This window comes from Phyllostomus hastatus, unplaced genomic scaffold, assembly GCF_019186645.2.
Source record: "Phyllostomus hastatus isolate PE091 unplaced genomic scaffold, TTU_PhHast_1.1 phas_scaffold_78, whole genome shotgun sequence".
Classification (NCBI taxonomy): Eukaryota; Metazoa; Chordata; class Mammalia; order Chiroptera; family Phyllostomidae; genus Phyllostomus; species Phyllostomus hastatus.
Window position 1 is genome coordinate 5,821,627 of NW_025334041.1, and position 22,331 is coordinate 5,843,957.

At 52.2% G+C, this 22,331-nt stretch overlaps 1 protein-coding gene across 7 annotated transcripts in view; it reads left to right on the top strand.

Moving 5' to 3' along the window:
- ELMO1 (engulfment and cell motility 1) overlaps positions 1 to 22,331 on the top strand; it is a 472,430-nt gene that overhangs the window by 260,361 nt on the left and 189,738 nt on the right. For 6 of the 7 annotated variants that reach the window (XM_045828139.1, XM_045828136.1, XM_045828134.1 and 3 more), the window contains one exon: positions 8,884 to 8,992. In XM_045828139.1, the coding sequence (XP_045684095.1) occupies positions 8,884 to 8,992 (109 nt within the window). Of the gene's footprint in view, positions 1 to 8,883; positions 8,993 to 20,354; positions 20,373 to 22,331 lie in introns of those variants that run through there. The other variant, XM_045828141.1, reaches the window with a different exon arrangement.

A 22,331-nucleotide genomic window follows, 5' to 3' on the forward strand; every position in this document is an offset into this window, starting at 1 on the left:
GGCGTCCTACCGGACGAGCCTCCCCGGCCATTTCTGAACTCTCACCTCCAGCGTCCCTATCTGGTCAGTCCTGAACCTTGGCTTGGAAACAGACGTTCCATTCCCCCCACGACACAGTTCAGAGCACACGGTGCAGAAGTGCCGAGGCTGCCCGTGCCCTCAGGCGAGGGGGGGGTGGCGGGCCCATCGCACTGTAACTGCTCAGCAGAGGGCGTGCGACTCGAGCTCCAGGGCCCGGTTTCCCCGTCTGCCCCGTGTCCTTCCGCGGTGGCTTGGGAGGACCGAGCGCGTAGAACACTGGAGAGTCGGCACGTGGCCATCACTCCGTATGCGCTCCCTCTATTTTTATTTGAGGTCAAGTGCACAGAACATACAATGAACCATTATAAGGTGAGCTACTCGGCGACGTTTAGTACATTCGCAGTGCTGTGCAAACACCACCTCTAGTGAGTTCCAAGACATTGTAATTGTCATCGCCCCGAAAGGAAACCCAGTACCCATCAGCCCCCCAAACCCCCGAACCCCGGCCCTGGGCAACTGCCAGTCTGCATTCTCTCTCTGTGCATTTTAACTCTTATTAATGATCTCTTTTATCAGTCACAGAAACACCCCCACCACCAAAATCAGATTCACTTCTTCTTCCACCTCCTCTCATCTCTTTCCGTGTCTTTGAAAATAGGTTTGCTGGGAGTGTAGACGTCGCATCATTTTAAATCAGCGGTTCGTGACGTGTGGCCCCAGCCTAGCAGCCACCACCTTCCCTGGGCACAGGTTCGAAATGCAGATTCGTGTGTTTACCCTGAACAACCAAAGGATAACTCGGGGGCGGGGCCCAGCGGTCTGGGTGTTTTAATGTTTCCGGATGATTCTAGTGGAAGCTCGAGTTAGAGAACCACAGCTTTAAACACACCAGACGTGACTCTTCATGCCTGGAGTGAGGCCTGCGTGTACCTGCGTGTACGTGCATGTACATGGGTACCGGGCCCAGGAACACGTGTACTGGCCTAACTAAGCGAGGAGGCCTTTGAGCCCGTTTCCTGTTGCGGTGACATCAGGGCCCCGGTGCAGGCACAGACACCAGTCACCCCTGCTGCGATTCGTCCTGTGCTTCCTCTGCGCTACCAGCTTCATCCTCAGAGGGAGCGAGCTTCGCCGCAGGGGCTGCTGGGAGCGCCTGGCGCGACCCGCTCACGAGTCACTCCCTATCAAAGTGCAGGCGGCGTTTCTTTGCGGCTGATCAATGTTCGGTTCGAGGTCCATTATGAACCTCCAGGCTTTAATTACTGCACCATTACCCAGTTGATTCCTTGCCATTTTATATTTATGGCTCTTATTATGCCTCTCTCTGTGCAGTTGCCTGATTTTATTCCGGAAAGGATTTTACCTCGTTAGCTGGGTTTTGTACCATTTTTCTCGTTTGTCCGGAGTTTTATTTATCTCACGTCCCCGTGTGCAGTTTCTACTGTTTTCTCCCCTTCATGACCCCTTGGGCATTCTTCCCCTCCGTGTCCCAGGGTGCATTGTTCTCTTGGCCTTCGAAGCAGCTCTTGAAGTTTGACACAGTCTGCTCCGGGTGTCCCTTCCCTGGTCACACTCTCGCCCCAGTTGTCACATCTCAGCTGCGTGGTGTCACTGGCCCGGTTCAAAGGCCCCGAGGCTGGCTTGTCAGCCTGGACACACCACAGGCAGCTGCCTCTCTAAATGGCCAATTAAGGACCAGGGGAGGTATGTGGATGGAGTGCTTTTCTTTTTTGAAAGAGAATGCTGCTAAAAATAGTGTCTAAGTGTTCCCTGGAATGCTTAGCTCACACTGCCTCCCTCGGTGACCCCGGTGCCTCATAAGACGTCAGGACTCAGTCTACCTGCGTTTTCTTTTCAGGCCCCACCCCAGGCCTGCTGAATCAGACTCGGCGGGGGAGGAGGGGGGCAGCCCTGCAGTCTGTGTTCACCCCCCAGGTGGTGCACATGGTGGTGCCATTTCCGTCTGAGAGCCACTCTCCTAAAGAGACGCCGAAAGAACCCGTCTGCGTCAGGAATGACATGTGTGCCCCCCCAAGTCCTTCCTTTGTCAGAGAGCAAGGTTAATCATCTCTGTGGCAGTTGAGTTTTGTTTTCTGTGGTGTGTGTTTCTGCCACCAGCTCTGCCCCGGAACTGTAAGACTATTTTGGTAAAGCCAGTGGTAGCACCCTGGAGCAAGAGGCCGTGTGATTGTCACGACCACAGCAGAGCAGTGGTCTCCATCGCTGAGGGTGGACCTGTCTCGGGCGCCAAGAGGTCTTGACCTTCACGTTGTTGTGTCACCTAATCTTTGCAACCCTTGGAGGGTAGGCGTTCCCGTCCCCAGTTTTTTAAAAAATTATATTTATTGGGGCGACATTGGTTAGTAACGTAAGTTCCCAGTGTATAATTCTATAATATGAGATCTGTATGTTGCATAGTGTGTGCCCACCACCCCAAGTGTAGTCTCCTACCACCATCATTTCCACAGGAGAAAACTAGTGTAAAGGAAAGTATCTAAAGTCACCCAGTCTTTCAGAGGTAGCTACGGGGAAATCGTCTCTGTCCAGAGCCATGGTGCTGCCAACTAGTCTGTTACCGTGCTAAGGACTTTCCTGATCAAAGCTCTGTTACTACTGCACCCTCTCCGTTCTCGGTAGGAACAGGCCCGTGTCTCGGTCGGAACCGGTAACCGAGACTGTGATTGCTGGGTCCACACCACCTAAGTTCACGGGCTGGCTCTGTGGACGCTGGTGTTGAGCGACCCCGAGCAGGTCATACAACATCCCTTGGCCTCTGTTTCTCCAGCTGTGAGGTGCGAGGGTCCGGGATTTCTGTCAGGCGGTAGTACCTGTGCCCTCAACGAGACAGTCGGCGAAAGCACTGAAAATGAAGCCTGCTATTTTTCTCTTACTGCTCCCTGGGCTGCACCTTTCAAGTAAATTCTGTTAGGCTTCTCTCCTTCGGGGGTCACTTCCCTTGTCTGTCAAATAGGGAGGGGGCCGTAGGTCAGATGGGCGAGCAGCCTTGGGCTCTGGTTTGTTCTGGTTTGTTTTCCTGCCCGGCATTTTGTCTGTGATTGCAATGTTCTTTGTTCTCTGCCCATTTAGAACCATCATATTAGGGCTTGGGCGTGTTTGTTTGATTTTATGAACTTGCTCAGATTCATGATCACAATTAAGCTCCTTGTGCAGCCCCCTGAGGCAGCTCCGGGTTTGTCGAACACTCTCTCTGGTGCTTTGGGACCCACCGCCATTGGCGTTGGTGGGGACGGAGGAAAACTGGCTCTTCCGTAGCTCCCAGGTCTCCGTGAGCGGGCCCCACGCTGGGCTTACGCTTTGACCTCAGCAGAGGTCTGGGTCTTAGGGGTGTGATTGAAGGGCTAACACTTCATTCCAGGGTGTTCCATGGTTCTGTTGTTAATGCAGAACTACTCCTGTGTCATGGCGGGGGTGGGGGGCTCGCTGATACTAATCAGGCTTTTGGTTTGTTTGTTTGTTGATTGAACACGGAAGAACATTGGCATTTCTCTGGTGCAGTCAGGAGACGGGTTTTAACAGAGCTTGTGAGTTGATGAGCCTCTGAGGACAGGGGTGTCCAGCGGTGGCCGTCCAGGTTAGTACTGGGGCTTGATCACCCAGTTCGCCCGGCCATGACTTGTTCTTCGGGGTCCTTGCGCCCTCTGTGTGTCCAGAGCACCCCGTTTTCCTGCGGGAGAGTCCTGCTCGAACGTGAGCACAGAGCAGCACGTCTGTCTGGCGTTTCCGATGGGAGTCGGTTGCCACCCTGCTACTTCGTTTGCTTCTCGTCGTGAAACCCGGGGAGACCCTCCGCTTACTGTTGTCTGGCCCCCAGGGCTGCTCATCAGGGAGCGACTCTCACTGGGGCCGTGATCTTGGTTCGGTGGCCGGTGAAAGTTTGCACCTAGTATTGGCTTTGGCCGTGCAGGAAAAGGAAGAGGAAGGACAATAGAGGGGTAACAAGCGCCACCTTGGGGCTCTGTGTTAGGCTCTTGGCTTTAGTGCTGTGATTTCACACACACGGCAGTCCTGTGACACGGGACCTCACCCTGCTTCAGCCCTGACTCTTCACAGCGTCCGTGCTTCTCCCGTGTCTTCGTGACGGAAGTGGGGCGAGACGGGAAACCCCTTCTGTCTGGGGAGAACTCAGTAAACACACAAACACAACTGAAACAGACTCGTAGATCCAGGGAGCAAACCAGTGGTTGGCAGAGGGGAGCAGTGTTTGGAGGGCTGGGTGTAAAAGAGGTGAACGCACTGAAAAGCGCAGAACGGTGGTTACAGAATAGTCACCGGGATGTGAAGTTGCTTCAGGTGATCCTCAGAGTCAAAGCCACAGGACAAAGACGCCCCCATAGACGAGAGGCGATAGAGGGAGCCCTCAGGGCTCACCCGGGGGTGGATACAGGGAGAGCCGAGGGCTGGCCTTGCCCCAGGTGGGGAGCGCTCAGCGGAAGTGGAGGAAAGTGTATTAGCTACTGAATACAGCCAGCGACGTGATGGGGAGAGGCTGAGCGAGCAGGTGGCCCTGGGGGTCAGAGAAGGGGCAGCGGCAGAGCGCATCCGGCCTGGTACTCAGCATTTAGTGGTCACGCCCAAGTCAAATAGGTTTGTGATGGGCACCGACGGGAACTCAGTATTTATGGAAATAAAGCCTGTGCGGACAGTTCACAACAGCTTTTGGTCACTCACCCTGAGAGATCGTTGCTCATCTTCAGGGATAAATGAGATAAGACAGAACCGTATACCTTTGTCCAGGAGGCTCTGGGATTTGTTGATTCATTTCAGTGAGACAGAGGACGTTAATCAAATTTCTCTTAGCCTCTTTGACTTGAAACCGATTGAGTTTTATGGCAGCATGTACGTGACGACAATTGTCTGCTATAATGGGGCAGGGAGAGGTTTGGGAATGGAAGACTTTAGAAACTGAATTCTAGGATAGGACTGACCTAGGCCAGCTCTTCCTTGTGGTTCAACATTTCTAGGAGAATAATAAATACCTGCCTTATCAGTCTTACGGACTTACTGGGGATCGGTTGATAGATACATGTATATATACCCTGTGAACTGTGAAGTATTTGTATGTGTTATACCTAATATTGCACAAATACCCAGTATTTGATTTTATGAAACATGCAGATGGTTACAGCTTCTCTAGGTGTGCAGCGTGTTCGGTGATGAGTGATAATAGCAAGTTTTAGTGCTGTCTCTGTTGTGGCTGTTGTTCCATTGTGTCTGCTCTTCAAGCTGAAGAGTGAGGGAAAAATAAAGATGAAAAATAGGCCTTGATATTTCTAAACGGAACTTTTCAAAATGTCTTAGGTGAACATGGTTGATGCCAGACTGTTGGAATTGAATATGGAAATAGCAGTGTGTTAAATTTTAAAACAAGCTACTAACCAGTTTAAGACTTATTTCTCGTTATTAATATCTAATTAGTAACATTCATCATCGTAGTGTTTCCTAAAATATTTCTGTGCCAACGTTGGCCTGAAAACCTACACAGGTGACTTGGAGAATTTGCGTCTGCCTTATCAGTCAAGGAGGAGGGTTTCTTTTCCCGGAGGCAGGTAAATATGATAAGACGGATGGTAACCTAAAGAATAAAGAGTAGGGTTTCTCCAGGCTGATTTACATATTGATTACTTAAATTACTCCTTAATTTAGTGCCTGCTAATAAACTGTGCCTTGGAAATGTCTCCAGAACATTTATTGGCGGCAGTAATTCTACCTACAGTGTATGCAGATCACAGCCTCGTTAAATATTGATGAGCTCATGAAATGTTAATAGGATGTTAATGTGAAATGCAGGCGAATGTCCTCCCGGGGAGCTGGCTGGAAGCTACCTGTCTCCTGTCTTTCATGCTCTGTCTTCTTGCTCTGTTTTCTCCATCCATTTCCCCTCATCGGGAGATGGGCTCCCTGATACGTGTGTATGGCTGTGGCAGAGACTCGATTTTTAAAAGAGAAATAAGGATTCCCTGGTGGCTGGGAATTTAATTGTTCCCCCCTCCTGCTGTCCTGACTTGGCATTCCTGGCTGCAACCTGGAAGGATTCTTCTGGAAGGAGGAGGGTGATTCAGTCTCCGTCAAATGAGACTCCGTGCTTGGCAGATTGTCCAGAAGGGACCGTGAGGAGGGAACAGAACTTTTTTTTAAAGGTTTTATTTATTTTTAGAGAGGGGGAAGGGAAGGAGAAAGAGAGGGAGAGAAACTCAATGTGAGGTTGCCTCTTGCACACCCCCTACTGGGGAGCTGGCCTGCAACCCAGGCGTGTGCCCTGGCTGGGAATCGAGCCAGCGACCCTTTGGTTTGCAGGCTCACACTCAATCCACTGAGCCACACCAGCCAGGGCGGGAACAGAACTTTTAAGGATCCCTCAGGAGTTATTCTCTCGTTGGCAGGAGAAGGCACTTCATGGGAGTAAAAACCAACCAGCCAAAACCTGTGTTTCCCGAAGTGACTGCAAGGGGGAGTTTTTCTCATAAATCCCAAGGACAGTAAAGGGCACGTGCGTGGTGACATGCAGTGCATGGTTATGCATCGCAGCAGACGTTGCAGACTTGGGATGGTTCATCGACCTCTCGGACAATCACGAGGGCGATAAAGTGATCGCACTGAAGTCTGCAGAAACAGCCACGATGCCGCAAGTGGGCAAGGAGGCTGAAAATGCAAGGGTCGGTTGTCGTTATGGCTAGGTGTAGATGCCGTGCTGGAAGGAACGTCCCCCTTTGGGAAGGGCTGATTTGTTCCTGGGGGCCTGTCAATGCAGATAATTGTGTGTGTGTGTGTGTGTGTGTGTGTGTGTGTGTGTGTGCGTGTGCGCACGTGCGAGCACGCGTGCATTATGGGCATGGAGTTTATGCAGAGAACAATGGGAGTGTGTTTTCATTGAAATCCTGCTTCTCTGGCTTTGAACATTTCGAGCCACACTGATCTCCCCCACATTTCTTCACTATTTAGAAACGTGTGTGTCAGACAAATAGTACCTTCTTCTACTTGCCCTTCTTCCCTGTTTCCCTTCTCCTTCCTTCTTCCTCCCGCCCTCCGAGCATTCTTCCTTCAGTGTCTCCTGGGAGTCTTCCTGCCTTCTGTGATTACTTACGACACTGTGCTGCGGGACTGTGCAGGCCCAGCCCGAGCTGCCCTCGTTTCTGCCGGGGACACGGCCCAGGCTCTCCAGAAGAACAGTGCTTTCTGTCCGCCTCCCCGCGGAGCACTCGCCACACACATACATCTTTTTAAAACAAACCAGGTCACACCACTCACCTGTCTAAACCTCAGGGCTAGCCTGTCAGAGTCTTAGAATAACCCTCACACGGCCCGGGGGCAGTGGCTGTGGCCTCCCTCGCAGGCTCCTGGCTTGCTCGGACTCCCGCGGCCTCCAAACTGCGGCCCTGCACACCCCCAGGACCCTCCCCGCTGCATGCCGGGCCGTGTACTGGCCCGCGCCAAGCCGGGCCGTGTACTGGCCCGCGCCAAACACGTCCTACTCACCTCAGGGCTCTCTGCTTGACCCCTCTGCCTGGGATGTTCCCTCTCCCAGACCCTACCTACAAGCTCTTCCTCGTCCCTGGCTTCCCAGTGCTCACCTTGTTGTCTGAACTTCCCTACCCCGGCCTTGCCCTTCCTCTTTACCTCCTCGGCCTCGGCACCTGGGTGAACTGTGATCGCCTCTGTTCTTACTGTCTCCCTAGACCAGAATGAATGTTCCTTCATGAGGCCGAACCCTGGTCTGTCTGGTGCTCCACTGGATGGGGCCTGGGCATCTTCCTGGTAGATAATAGGTGTTCAGTTATTATTGTTGGTGGTTGGATGAATAAACGTGGTTCCATTCCTGCCATCGAAGAGTTCATAGTCTACGGGGGGGAACCACACAAGCGGGCGTGCCGCATTATTGCAGACACGGTGGGCGTGGCTCTCCAGGTCCCAGACAGTCCCCCGGGAAGGCGGAGGTGGCGTCAAAGGTGGATAAGCTGGGGATCCCTTTCGTGAACATGTGAATGTCAAGTTTAGCGACTTTAATCTAGAATTTTGTTGTTTTATTTTACTTTTGTTGAAGGCATAGGGGGAAGGCCTTTCTTAGTCGTAGTGGGAACAAGGAACCAGGAGAATCGACGAGGTAGACCACAGGGTTCTCAGTGGACGGGGGAAGGGCAGGGAAGGAGCTTTGCTTGGGGAACGAGTGGGACCAGCCACTCAGGGCCCCCCCCCGCCCCACTCCTCTCCTCTCTGATTCTCTTCCCACTTTGTCTTTCGTGTTTGAACTTTTTCCATCGTGGGCTAGCACTCAGGCAGCTCCTGCACTCACACCCGCCGTGTGCCGTCCGCACGGCTGGGCCAGCCTCCCCCTTGCCTGTGATCTGTCCTAGGGGAGCACTCTGGTCGGTCCAGTCTGTGTCCCATGTCCCTCGGGTGTGGCCCAGCCAGCGAAGGCCAGGGCTGCGATCCCGTAAGGACGAGGCGGCTGCCACGGGAAGCCTGGGCTGGAAGTCCGGGAAGAAGAGTTGCTCTTCCCGGGAAAGGGAGGACATGGCTGAGGGGCCAAGACAGTGATTGCATCACCGAAGTAAAAACGTCTCTATTGTGCTGCTTTGAAGAGCTCTCCCTGGGCGTCTCTGTAAGGCACCACCACCACCACCATGCAAACCTCCTCCTCCAGGGTCTCAGAAGGCTGCGGGAGATCAGGAAACCGTAAGAGTTTCAGGGCCTCTAGCCTGAGGATATACCTAGAGGAGAGTCCTGTCCGGCCCCTCGGTTGAGTGAGCTGGAGGGGACCTGCTGCTGTCCCACGGAGCCCACAGGGTCTTTGACGTTCCGCCCAAATGCGCTCCCCCGCGTGACCTGTCCGCTCTCTGCTCCCAGATCGTGCTCGAGAACAGCAGCCGGGAGGACAAGCACGAGTGCCCCTTCGGCCGCAGCAGCATAGAGCTGACCAAGATGCTGTGCGAGACCCTGAAAGTGGGCGAGCTGCGTAAGTACCCCCGTTTCTCGCACGGGCAGGCGCGGCGGGGCGGGGCGGGGCGCGGGGCTGTGCCCGACCTGCACCGGCGGCTCCCGGAGTGCTGGCCGCCGCTCCCTGACACCAAGTGGGCTGGGCATCCTTTGGCCCAGGGTTGCAGCATGTGTATTTCTGCACGTCTGCTCCGGGAAGGGATGTTATTAAAATCTGTGAGAAGGGGAAAATGGGCAGGCCCTGTGACGGCACTTCAGGTCTTATAACAGTGAGTATGTATTCCAACAGCCTTGCATTTAATACTCGGTTAGGAAGACGGCCTATGAATTTCTTTTCCAAATGCCTGCATTTTCACGTACCAGTAGATCATTTTCCTTTCTTGCGTCTGAAACCACTTTTCTCCAATAAAGAAAAAAAAAATGGAATACCTTAATGAAATCTCGCCCAGTATCGCACGGGTTTAAAATGCTTTCTCTAAGAAAGAAGGAATTGTTGAAGAAAACGGGGAGCTGACCGGGAGAAATGTGCTCTCAGAGATACACTTATTGCTCTTTTTCTTCCTTTTGTTACCAGTGTGGGAGAGGACACCCAGAAAAAGAGGGCATAATGATGTTCTTGCCTTTTGCTCATTGGCATAATTGGCTTTAACCTGTCACAGCGAATCGGGTGGAAGCTGGCCGACAGGCTGCCTTCCTGTCCCCCCGACATTGGTGGCACTGACGCACACACATGAAATCTTTCCCCGTGGGCTTCCCCGCGTGGGCGCCGGAGAACACTGTTTGTACCGGGGGAACGCTGGGTGTTTGGAGTTATTGTGGGAGCATAAATATTCAGTCACCTGCTTGAGAGCTTAAAATAATGGTCTGAAGTGACGAACGGGAAGAAACCCAACGATGAAATTGGAAAAGGGGGTAATGTTTTATTTACAGTGCAGAGCTGGCTGCAGCACAGCTAAGGTAAATGAGAAAATTCAGAACTTGGTGAGGAAGACACGAAGAAGTTGGGCCCGTGTGTTCAGAAGCACAGCCGACGTTACCCTCCTCCAGTGTTGGGGGGAAAGAAGCTGAAGTTCATTACCGAGGAGCCCAGCTCCGGGCGTTTTGCGTGGCTGGCGTAGCAACCCGACCTGGGAGATTTCTGCGTCCAGCTCCTCGGGTCTCGGCTCACCGACGCTAACCTCTCAGTTACTCTGGAGCCTGGGTGCGGGTTCTCCCTCCCCCTCCACCTTAGACCACCTTGTTGAGATTTATGTCTGCTGTTTGGCTTACCGTGCATTCAGCGGGAGGATCAAGGTCCTGACTCAGACCAATTCTGCTGGTTTCCTTAGTCGGATAACTGTGTCTGTTTCGCGTCAGTCGCAGTTTTAGGGGGGAGACTGTGGGAAGTCACTGGCTGGCAAGCACCGCCAACCATCTGAGATCTTCAGAACCCAGAGACCTGTCATGCTCCACGCGGCTGGCACATCTCAGGTGCCGGTCATAGCCCAAGGGGTCCTTTCCTTGCCCTGCCCTCATCCCGTCCTCCCAAGGGCCTGCTTGGGCTCCCAGCGCTCACCCTGGTGCCTGCAGACGAGACCCTCTGTTTTGCTTTGACTGCTGTCCCCAGCTTCCTGCTCTTTCCCGTCCAACAGACACGTGTCTCTAATGTTCCGCATTAACGTGGAACAGAGATACAGTGGAGGACGAGGAGGAGGTTGGGAAGAAAGGGCATCTCGGTTCTCTCTCTGCCACGTGCCGCCTTTATGCCCTGGGTAACACACAACTTCACTGTACTCCTACCACCCCGCATTTCATACTATTGTACAGTGTATTTACTGTGCTTTGTAGAATGTAGTGTTACGCCGGCTGCAGCCTCATGCATCTTATTTATTTACTGAGTCTCCTGATTGCATCATTTCCTCTGGTGCCTGATTTACTCTCGCATCGCGCTGTGCAGACACGTGCTGTACAGGCGTGTAGCCTGGGAGCAGTAGGCTGCACGGCGTCGCGGAGGTGTGCAGCAGGCTAGACCATCTAGGCTTGTGTAAGTGAACTCTGATGCTCTCAGTGAGAAAATTGCCCAGTGACACGTTTCTCAAAACGTTTTTCCGTCCTTAAGCAGAGGAGGGCTGTGGTTGTGTTCCTTTTGGCCTGATGGTAGGTAACTTCAGTGGCTGAAATTGCAGTTTAGGAGTTAAGGAAGTACTTGGGAAACAGATAATATTCACCCCAAGGGCACCAACTTGGGAAAGATGGTCAAATTCCAGGCAGTGTGAGGACAGGGCATGTGCATGTGGATCAGGGAGCGCCCCCTGCTGGAGGGCGGGGGCGGCTCCTGAGCAGACGGTGCTGCTCAGGGAAGTGTAGGCTCTGTAGTTCAGAAGTCGGGGGGTTGGGGTGTCGAGCAGCCCTCCCGGCCTTTGGAGAACCTGGCAGTCAAGGCAGCTCGTGTGGGCTGAGATGGCAGAGTGGGGATGAAGGCAGAGACCCGGGGAACTCTGGGGGCACCCCAAGGTCAAGAGCCCCGGAGGGGCTCCCACGCCCCGATTTCTACTGGAAAGGCGACTGTCAACGTTCTGCCCCTGTCGCTCAGGCCCTGGCCAGGCCCGGTCTCTGCGGTGAGGCTGAGCTTGGACAGTTGGGGCCTGACGTACGGGTGGCAGGCCCTCTTCACCCAAGACAACAAACACACTTACTTATCTGTTCCGTAACAATCTGTTGACTACTTAGAGTGTGCCAGGGACTGTGAGGGACCTGCAGGCACGAAGGGGAATGAGATATGGTCCCTGTGCCCAAGAAACGTCCACGTCAGAAAGTATGTGAACGAGTTGGGACTGATGTTTCCTATTAGTTGTAAGTCATTTTATGTGTATATATATATGCACATATATATATATATATGCTTGTGTATATATATGTATGTATCTGTATGAATATGCATATGTGTGTGTATGCTTGTGCATACATATGTATTTAAATGCCTGTTACCAGTTCTAAAGCCTAATTTTTGCAGTGTTTTGGTAGTTTAAGTTTTCAGGTCAACCTGTTGCTCAGTGTCTATTGCAAAAGTCGTTCTGGACATCTTGCAAGGCTAACAAAAGGCTCCTGTGTGTCTGGAGTCAACGTGCCCACACGAGCTGTTTTCTGCTCATAAAACATTAAGGGACTACTCCACTCCGATTGAGTACTAGATGTCAGATGATGAAACACCTTGTGGTAAGCGGGAAATTGCTTTTTAATGGATTGCCTCGTGCCCACTGCCATATTAAATAAGTCGCTAATATAAAAACCGAGTCTGAGCTCACCCCTATGCTGCAGGGGATGTCTATTTTTCTTCTGGGGAAATTAGTTTTGCAAACAAATCCATCATCTTTTGGTTTGCTTGTGTCTGCTTTTGTCCTTTTCTAAGTTTCATGGTTCTTCTCAGGTTTGCGACAGTAACCGACCCAGGAGATCATGGCCATGTTAGATCAATAAGCACGTGCTGAGGCCAAAGATGCACCCACCCCCAAATCTAAAGGACATGCGAAAAAGTAGAGCACTTCAGTTTTCTGGAAATGCTTTGTCTTTTGATTTAACCTAAGGTCTTTTGAGGAAACTCACTTCTGAATTACCAATCACAGCGTGGTGTCTAAAGCAAACATTTAATGTTCATTTAAACGACTGATAACCAAGTCTTTATGTACAGGTTTTCTTTCGATCACTTTTTTAAAGTGCTTGTTTTAGGGTTTCTTGTTACTGACATTGCCAGAGACCCGTGTGTGAGAGTGTGCTATAAAAACAGTGCCTGTTTACATTCTCAGGGCACTTTGTTATTTAACTGAGTTATTTAACTGAAGCCCGTAACACCCGCAGGAGTTAACTAAGATCAATGGCATCTCTGCTAATGACGAAGAGAGCACTTGCACTTACGGCATATCGTCTAGGGTCCCTGAGCCCCACTGGGTGTGCAGGAGGCCCCAAGAACAGCACAGGAAGAGGAAGGCAAGGCCGGTGGTCGCATCTGGGAACCTGGGTGACCGTCTTTAAGTCACAGCTTGGACACTCGTCGGATGACTTGGCGCATGCTTCTTCTCAGTCCTGAGCTTCTGGCTCCCTACCTGCAAAATAAGCCGAGTCCTTGCTGCACGTAGTTGTTGGAAGGACGTGGATGTTGCTTTCGTTGGGAGGTGGACAGCTCTTCTGCAGGGGAGAGACTCTCATGTTCTGTAAACAAACCCCAGCTTAAGCTAGGGAGGTGCAGAGCGCTCCGGCATCAGTGACAGCTGGAGCCAGGACCTGGGACGACGTCCCTTGTTTCTCCACCCTCCACGTTCTGACTAAAACGATTCTTTCTCATCTGCTTCCTTCAGGAGGTTCTTTTGAGAGCAAGGCACTTATTTTCCTTTAGTGTTGGTTTTAAAGATCATGAAGAGGACTGTTTGTGCACCTAGGTGTGATCACAGATCCCCATGACCTGGGTTTTGGGATTGGTGGCCCCACTTAGAAGGAGAAGATGAAAAGTAAGGGAGGAGCAAGTCTTCCGAAGAAGAGGCACGTTTGCATGCAGGGGGGCGGGGCGAGGGACCAGGAGGTGGCCCGGCGCAGACAAACCCGTAGATGCTCCGCCCAGACGTGCAGTCCTTCTGCAGGTGCAGCCAGGACCTGTCGTTCCTGTGATCACAGTGCCGTCCTCAAAGCAGGGAGTTGTCGAGGGATACACGGAAAATTTGGTTTCTGATACAAATGGGGTAATTACTTATCTTTTGAACATGTAGTACGAAACCTAGCTATACTCCAAAGTTAGGTAGAGCTAGGGCAAAGGACATTTCTTCTTGTCTCATTCATTCATTCATCCTTCATTCATTCACTCAATAGCTGCAGGGTTCCTTCTCTACCAGTCATGGCGACATGTACGTAGAACACACCCTTCCATCCTCACGCAGCTCACATGCTCACTGGAGAGTCCTTCCCAGAAACACGTGGTTATAAAACATTTTGCATTTGTAACATTTCATTCACGTTATGTTAGTGTTGTTAGGAGACAGTGTTTGGTCCTTTTCCTTCATGGGGAGCCGGGCAGGCTGAGGAAGGGAGATCTTGGCGGACGTGGCACAGAAGAATCGTGAAGACGAGAAGAGGAACCGGCAGGCACAGCATGCGCTCGGCGTGCAGCAGCTGCCGAAAGCCCCAGGCAGTGAGATCTGGAGGTGGGAAGACCAGGAGGTTCAGAGAAATCTACGTCCGTGCGGCCGAAGCAGACGGCCGGAGGGAGCAAGCCAGCGGCCCGCGTGAGAACGGGCGTTGAATGTCGTGCTTTCAGAGTGGAGCAGGCCCTCGGGTCGGTTACGTGTTCAGTGACATCGTCCAGGACCCACGTCCTCCCATCTTTTGGTTCTGCCACCCCTGGTGCATCACACGGTCCTTAAACTGGCCGCAGAATGACAGCCACCGTGGTCGAGAGCAACAAGAGGCGGTCCCTCTGGTGAGCCTCCTTTAGGTGCGTGGGCATACTTCCAAAAGCACTTCAGCATCCTTTCTCTGATGCCCAATTATCTAACACCCTGGCCTGCACCCGTGCCTCACCCAGGCATTGATGGGGGGAATGGAACCTTCTGGAAGTCAGACCTAGGGAGGTCATTAGCTGCTCCGTAGACCGGAGCTGAAACCCACCTTTCCTGAATACATGGCCACAGAGCGGTAGGAGTGAAAGAAAATTGGGGTTTTCAAAGATCGGGAAGATAGTTTAATTCTGTCCCTTTCCTTTAAAAAGTCTTTTCTGCATTTTCCCGACTGCTGCAGAGAATGATAACAAATTGAAGTCCGTTTCCAGCCCTCTGTCATTTCGCCTTTATTGGGAATTTGGGGAAATGCATTGGTATTTTTTTAATGTAGCACTATCAAAGATTGCAGAAGATGGAATTTGAAGTTTTACTATAATGTATTTTATTTTTCACCACTAAGGTGCCTGGGGCCCACGGCTTCCCTTTCCCATTAGCACATGGCTATTCCCACGCCCTCGATGGTGCTTTATGTGTCGGCGGTGGGGGGGAGGTTATTCTGGGGTGTATTTCGAAGGGCAGAATGCACCTGCCGTTGCGATTTGTATCTCCATCTTTCTCAAACACAGTCTTGCCACCTTCACCTGTGAGGCTCTTCTAATTAGTTTAAAACTTCGTAACTTGGTTTTTAACTTTATTTAAAAAAAAACCCACAAGAACAAACAAGAACAGAAATCGAAAAAATCATCCAGCCTGAAAATGCTCAGCACCCCCTCCCTTGGTCTCCGCGCGGCGATATTTATCATCACCCGCTGCGGTGCTGCACGCGGCACCTGGTGCAATCCATCACGCGGACGTCTCTGCATCAGCGGGTGAAAATAGCACCGACGGGCGACTGAGGGGCCCGCAGAGCAGCAGCCGGCAGGGCGGCACTTGACTCCGGGACGCCGGAGCCTCCGTGCTTTGGGGGGTGCCATCCGCCACTTCCACTCATAGAACGTTCTGGCCGAAGGAAACTCAGGAACCGCCGCTTCTCACAGTGGATCCTCTAAGGCCTTCCTGTTTCCCAGCACCAGCTGGTGCCCGCGCTCCAGGGAAAGCTGGAACCTCTTGGATCTTGACTCTATCTGGCGCGTTCCTGTTCCGCTTCTACTTCCGTGTTCTACGTCCTTCTTACGTTTAAAGGCAAAGAAACAAAACAGAAAACAGAACCAGAACAAAGTGGTCTAGAGGTCCAAGGCCTGAGCTTTGGCTTTAGAGAAGCTGCACCCACGTTGGGCTCAGATCAACAATGCCGTAGGAGAGAGCGTGAAGTTTACTCCGGAGTGCCTGATTAGCGTGATGAGGGAACTGATACGAGGACGTGTAAAAAAAGTGTGGTCTCGGGCGGGAGGAGTGCCTGGAAGATTCTGGCCTTCAGAACCCGAAGCCCTGGGTGGCAGGCGTAACTGACGGAAGAGTGTTTGCCAAGACAGTTGGGCATTTCCCTCTGTCCTGCCGTTTGTAACGTGGGGCCTTATCCTCCTGAGCATCACCATTCCCTTCCTCATCTCCCTCCTCCTCCTCCTCCTCCGAGACTCAGCAGAGAAAAGGCAGGAAAAGTGTTCTGTTAACTGGAAACTGCTTCTTGGTGAAGGAATTAGTAACCCAAACGCACACGGAGGCAAAGACACCAAACTGTCGAGTCTTCACCTCCTTCTGTGCACGGAGTGGCTGTCTTAAGACCTGGAGGTCGCCTGGCGGTTGGTCGATGTTTCGGAGGCAGCGCGTGTAAGCACCTCTGAGAGCACCACGACCTGTTTCCCTCCGCGGGGAGTGATGACGGAGGGAAATTAAACTTGGCAGGGGGAAGGAGAATGTCGCAAGCACATCTCAATGATAAGTGGACGGAAATAATTTGTATTCGTCATCGGCTCTGTTAGGACTCGCTCGTTTTCATATTGTTTCTGACATGACACATAGCATCCTTTCCTGCTGTCTCTGAAGTTACAGAGGGAGGGGGCAGCCTGGAGATTTGTCCCCCGATGAGGAGAGACCCAGACGCCCACTGCCGTGTCCCTCTGTCCCAAGGGGCCGCCTGGAGGACTGTGTTGGTCTGATGCCCACGGCGGAGGGCGTCACACCCTCCTCCAAAGTCCCGGAGCGCTTCCCCTGTGCCTCCGCTGTCGTACTTCCCACTCTTCATTAACGTGCGTTCCCTTTCATTCACGGCCCCTTCCCCCTAGCAGCAGAAGCGGCTTGTAGAGAGAAGCGTAATAATAATTCAAAGATAAATAAATGGTGAAAACAAAGGCACAGAAAGATAAAACAAAAAAAAATGGGATTATGAATGTTCACAAAGTACCTGTCGCAGAGGCCTTTGTATTATTCCCGTCAGACCCTGAACTTGGCTCACAGGTCTGCTTGTCCCGGGGAAGCCGGAGGAGCCCCAGGTGCAGAGCGCAGCCGGGCTCGGGTCCCACACGAGCAGGCACGACGTGCCCACCCGGACACCAGGGCCCGCCAACGCTGCGGCAGTGGCCCAGAGCATGCCGTGCCCTTGTTGAAGATGATGGAGTATGAGGAGGACGCATTTGTCATATCGTGTTTTTTTTTAAAGAAAGCTGCTATAAAAGCAACATTCTACTATTTAAAATGGTGATAACAAACTGGGTTTCCTAGTAAAAGCTAAAACGAAAGCAGCATGAGACAGGGAGCCAGTCTTCACCATTATTATTTCTCCTTGACCCGGAAGACACAAACAAATACAGGCGTAGGTCAGTGATAGAAACTAAGTATTTTATGTTATAGACATTGAAGCTTCGTTATCTAGAAATCCCTGAAGAAGCAAAGGAAAGGCTGTTAGAAGTCATGAAGTTCAGAAGAGTAGCTACGTAGTGGAGAAGCAAAACTTAGTAGCATTTTTATATGTCAGTAGTAATTAGGTAATTATAAAATGCATAAGAGGGAATTTTTTTTAGCCATGACAATAAAAATGTAAACGGTTGCAGAATAATGGTAATAGAAAACATCTTATGGGAAGAAAGCTGTAAGACTTTACTAAAAGATACAGCACAAGTTCCACATAAATAAGCAGGCGTCACCTCAGGTGGGACGACATTAGCGTCGTGGCAAAGACGGAAGCTCCCCCAGGAGTGGGCGGGCTCGTCTCCCCTCGCGAACTTCGGACGGGAGCGAGGGTGGAGACCCCCATCTGACTGCAGGGCCCACCTGGAAGAACAGGAGGTGAAAGGCGGTGTGGAAGGACTGATAAAGAAAAGTGACAACAAATGAATGGAAATAAAAATATCTGTCTTTTTTTTTAAAGATTTTATTTATTTATTTTTAGAGAGGGAAGGGAGGGAGATAGAGAGTGCGGTTGCTAGGGGTTATGGCCTGCAACCCAGACATGTGCCCTGGTTGGGAATCGAACCTGTAACACTTTGGTTCGCAGCCTGAGCTCAATCCACTGAGCTACGCCAGCCAGCGCAATATCTGTCTTTTTAAACAGCACTGCCTGCAGGAAAGGCCAAAGCACTCACTCCTACCTGCCGCTCACCCAGGTGTACCTGTCGCATTAACATTCCGCCCTGTTTGTTTTACCATTCTCGCCACACATACACACTCACATCTATTGTCCAAATAGGAAAAATATGTTCTTATGGCGGAAAAACAGTTTAGTATAATCTGAAGGGAAACAATCAAAATGAATAAATCAGAATGACTTCATGTCGGACCCAGCTCTGGCCTGTTTGTCCCAGAGAGAGAGAGAGAGAGAGAGAGAGCGAGCGCGCGAGCGAGCAGATGCGCCCCGGGCGTTGGCTGCCGGGCAGCAGGCTGCCCAGGAGCCCTGGGGGAGGGGCGGGACAGGGGTCCTACTCCAGGTACCGGCCCCGGCGGTGTCAAGAGCGCGGTTCAGGACCCCTGTGCCCCCATGAAGGTCTGGGGGGTGGGGGCGGCTCGCTGGTCCCTGGCCTCCCCAGCGCGGGTCAGGCAGGGCGGGCCGGTGGGACTTACACGTGCCTTTCCTTCCGTTGTCCTATGGCCCCACGGTGCGCTCACCTGGGCCCCGTGGGTCTGTATACGAGGAGCTGGGATTGCAGGCCATGCGGCCGCTTTTCTAAGTAGAAGCGTCGTTAGAACAACCGTACAAGTCACGTCATCGCCACAGGTGAAGGAGGCCCTCGTCGGTGAAGTCCACCTCGGGTGGACGTCCACCCCCAAAGTGTAATGGGCAGAAACCACCCTCTCTAGTTCGACACACCGGGGTTCGGGCCCTCCGGCTGTTCTTTCTCCGGAGCGGTTACCACCCCACTGGCAGGTAGCGCTGGGCTGGGACCTACCACTGCCGACTAGACCGTGAGCTCTCAGGGCCTGGGGTGTGGCGAACGTCGAATGTCACCCGCAAACAGCAGCACGGAGTTAGAGGGCAAGCGTGAGCAGAAGGCTGGAAGATTCCGATAGAGGTCAAGGAGAAAAAACTAGATCCCCTCCACCCAAAACAAAGGAATTCAAACAACAGGGATCAGCCAGGCTGTCGGCCGCACTGAACTGGCTCTGAAATGCTAACCTGTGCGGTTTTTAAAGCCGAATGTTCGTGAGTCAACACATGCAGACAAGCGAACAAAATACCCCCAGAGGCACACCCACAACTCCGGGCTTTCACACACACCTGCCTGGGACGCTGCAGCTTCCCACAGTGGCTGTCCCACCCCCCGCTGGGGTGGGGTCCCCAGCGGCCACGGCGGGGAGGAGAGGAGAGGGCAGAAAGCCCCGGGACGCATTCACGAACTCGCCATCCTTAACCTGCAGCCTCGGGGTGGACCGGTTTTCCTGGAGGTTGGAGTCGATTAGGATGTAGATGCCAGGGGAGTTTCTCAGCTCTGGGTACTTGAACTTCAATCAAAACACTTGCTGATTTAAAGCTGAATAGAAAGAATTAATTTAAAAAAAAAAAACCACTACCGCCATTTATTAGAGGCTTCCTCTGGGGCACACACAGTTCTCTGAGGCCACTACTCTGGTAACCCTTACAACGATTTTCTTCACCGTGCGGGACCCAGGACCCCGGGGAGGCTGCGTAGGCTGAGGTCGCCCAGGTAATAGATGCGGTTAGCTACTGGGAGACTGTTGTACGTTCACCCTTCTCTCTCTGTGCAGTGCTGGCCAATCCCTGCTTCCACTTTCAAACTGCTGTCTTCCTTTTACTCCATAAACCGCTTAAGATTAACCTCAGAGTAAATCTGTCTTTCGTCCTCGCCTCTTCACCAGTGCCTTGCATATATAGTCTGTTTTTAGTAAGTATTTATTGCTTGAGCCCTGGCTGGCATAGCTCAGTGGATTGAGCTCGGGCTGCGAACCAAAGCACCAGCATGCACTGGGAGGTTCGATTCCCAGCCAGGGCACATGCCTGGGTTTCAGGCCACGGCCCCCAGCAACTGCACATTGATGTTTCTCTCTCTCTTTCTCCCTCCTTTCCTTCTCTAAAAATAAATAAATAAAATCTTTAAAAAAGTATTTATTGCATGAATAGAGCAGCTTTCTGTCTGCTTCAGAGTCAGTTCCAAAATACTTTTCAGACATGAGTATATCTTGTCTGAGATTTGTGTTTTACCCTGAAACCTCTCAAACCACCACCCTTTTCTGAACTTAAGTGAAGAATGTGTTACAGCAAAGGGCTCTTCTTCATCCCTCCCCTCCTCTTCCTCCTCGGGTAATTCGGTGAGAAAGCCGACGGAGTCCAAATTTGGATTAGACTATAACACGGTGTGTTCCCCCAAAGAGGAAAGAAAATGATCTGTCTTCAACCTTGTGTTTCAGAACACACGGCTGCGTGGCTTTCTAATTCACCGTGTCCCCAGCTGTCTCCTCAGCTTGCCCTCAGCTCGCTGCTGCTTTCCTGCCCATCCCCTGGCCGCGGGAAATGGGGTGAACTTGACCCAGTTCAGAGGTTGGATTTCAGTGAGTACCGGAGTGGTCAGTCAAATGCTCCTCCCCAGGTGCCTCCTGCCCTGGCAGGTGAGCCCAGCCAGTGGGACCTACACGGAGCCAGGTGCCCTGGGACGGTGGCTGTAGGCTGGGACGGCCCTGCCTGCAGGTCAGCTCCAGCTGCCTGCGGGTCTGCTGCAGGATGTGGCCATTCCCTGCCCCCGGGGAGCTGGTCGGAGTGCTGGATCCCAGCGAAGGAGCCCAGCGCGGCTTCCCTTCACTGCGCTTTCCGAGGGTTTCGGCCACGAGAACAGATTGCAGCTGTGGCCTGAGCATCTTTAGAAGTATGAATCATATCTTTTTTCCCCTGAAGAAGCTATTTTGAGCTTTCTAATTGCATATTCCCATGTTGTTCCTTCATAGAGCGAGTGAGGAGAATGACTTGCATTTTTAAAAATAGAAAGCTGCAGGCTTCTGTGCTCTTCCGTCGTACACCCCAGACCAGCGAGCGATTCCTGGACTCGGCCGTGCGCCCCCTCCTCTCGGGGGAGCGCCTGCGAGATGCAAACTCCTGCAAGGGAGTCCAGAAAGCAGTTTAACAAACCCTCCAGTTCCTTCCTGGGCTGCCTGACGGGCCCCTCCTGAATGTGGGGATCCCTTTCGAACCTCCTCCGCCTCCCCCAGCGGCAGTTCGGATCGGAGTGAAATGGGTATTTTCGTGGGGCGGTAAGAGCTCCGGGTCGGGCATTAGCAGGCCTGGATCCTGGTACGAGCCCCACCACCGACCCCTCCACACAAGCCTCTTCTCCTGTGTGGTCCTCAGTTCCCATCACTGCAGGTCCCTGGTCCCGCCCAAGTGGCCTCCAGCCCCACGCTGCTGCGTCCAAACCGAGTCCTTCTCATGTACCCTCCCTGGTGACTCCCACCACTGCATCTGTTCACAGAGGTTGGCCATCGTCACTTCTCGAGTGACATGTGTTCAACCTGGATTGGTACTGCATTCTGGGCAAGAGAATTAATGAAACTAACTGGGACCTTGTCAGGAGCAGCTCCTGATGGTTAGACAGCCTTGTGGGACTGTTTATCTCCCACACAGATGGGACTTCTCTCATCTTTTGAACACTAAATAGAGTTAAATGTGCTTTTCCCACTACGGATTTTTTTATTCTTTGAAGTGTCGACTTTATGGCTAGCCAAGAGTTCTTTGAGAAGGATCAAACCTTCTTGTTGCCAGAAAAGATCAAGGAAATGCCCCTCCAAAAAAAGAAAACCATTCTTCTCACTTTTTCCTCCCTGCATAGCTGATTTCACCCCGTCTCACCCCATGTTCCCCTCCCCACTGGGTGCGGTGGCCGTGGTCCCCAGCCTGGGCGCAGCGGGGCTGGCAGGGGCAGAAGCAGCTGCTTTGCCCACTCCTACTTGCACCGGGGGGGGGGGGGGTGTGAATCCCGCTGAGCCTGGGCGGGAGAAGCTGCCTCCGTGGAGCGCCCCCTACCGTCCCCGTGAGTCACGCCAGTCCCCACCCCGAGCAGCCCTGCCCCCGCGTCTCCTCGGCTGTTACTGGCTATTTGATAGTTTGAGAAATTGCTTTTCCCTGCAGCCCACGAGATAAGACAAGAATCTTACAGAAATGTACTGACTTCTTTCCCCATCCCAGCCTGTCTAGGTCAGGACAAATCCTGCCGCTTTTCTGTGTTATTAATATTGTGAGAGTGAAAACCTCTCCTTGAAGGCCTCTCGGGGTTGAGTCTTTTGATCATTTGATATCCAACCTGTGGCCCGTGGTCGGCGTCTGTCCCAAGATGACTGTGGACATACCCTGGCACAGAATCGTACGTTTAGTTAAAACCTTTTTTTTTTTTTTTTGGTCATCAGTTTTCATTAGTGTTTGTGTATTTAATGTGAGGCCCAGTACAACTCTTCTTCTTCCAGTGTGGCCCCGAGACACCAGAAGGTTGGACACTCCTAAAGCATGTTTATTTTAGGTTAGGA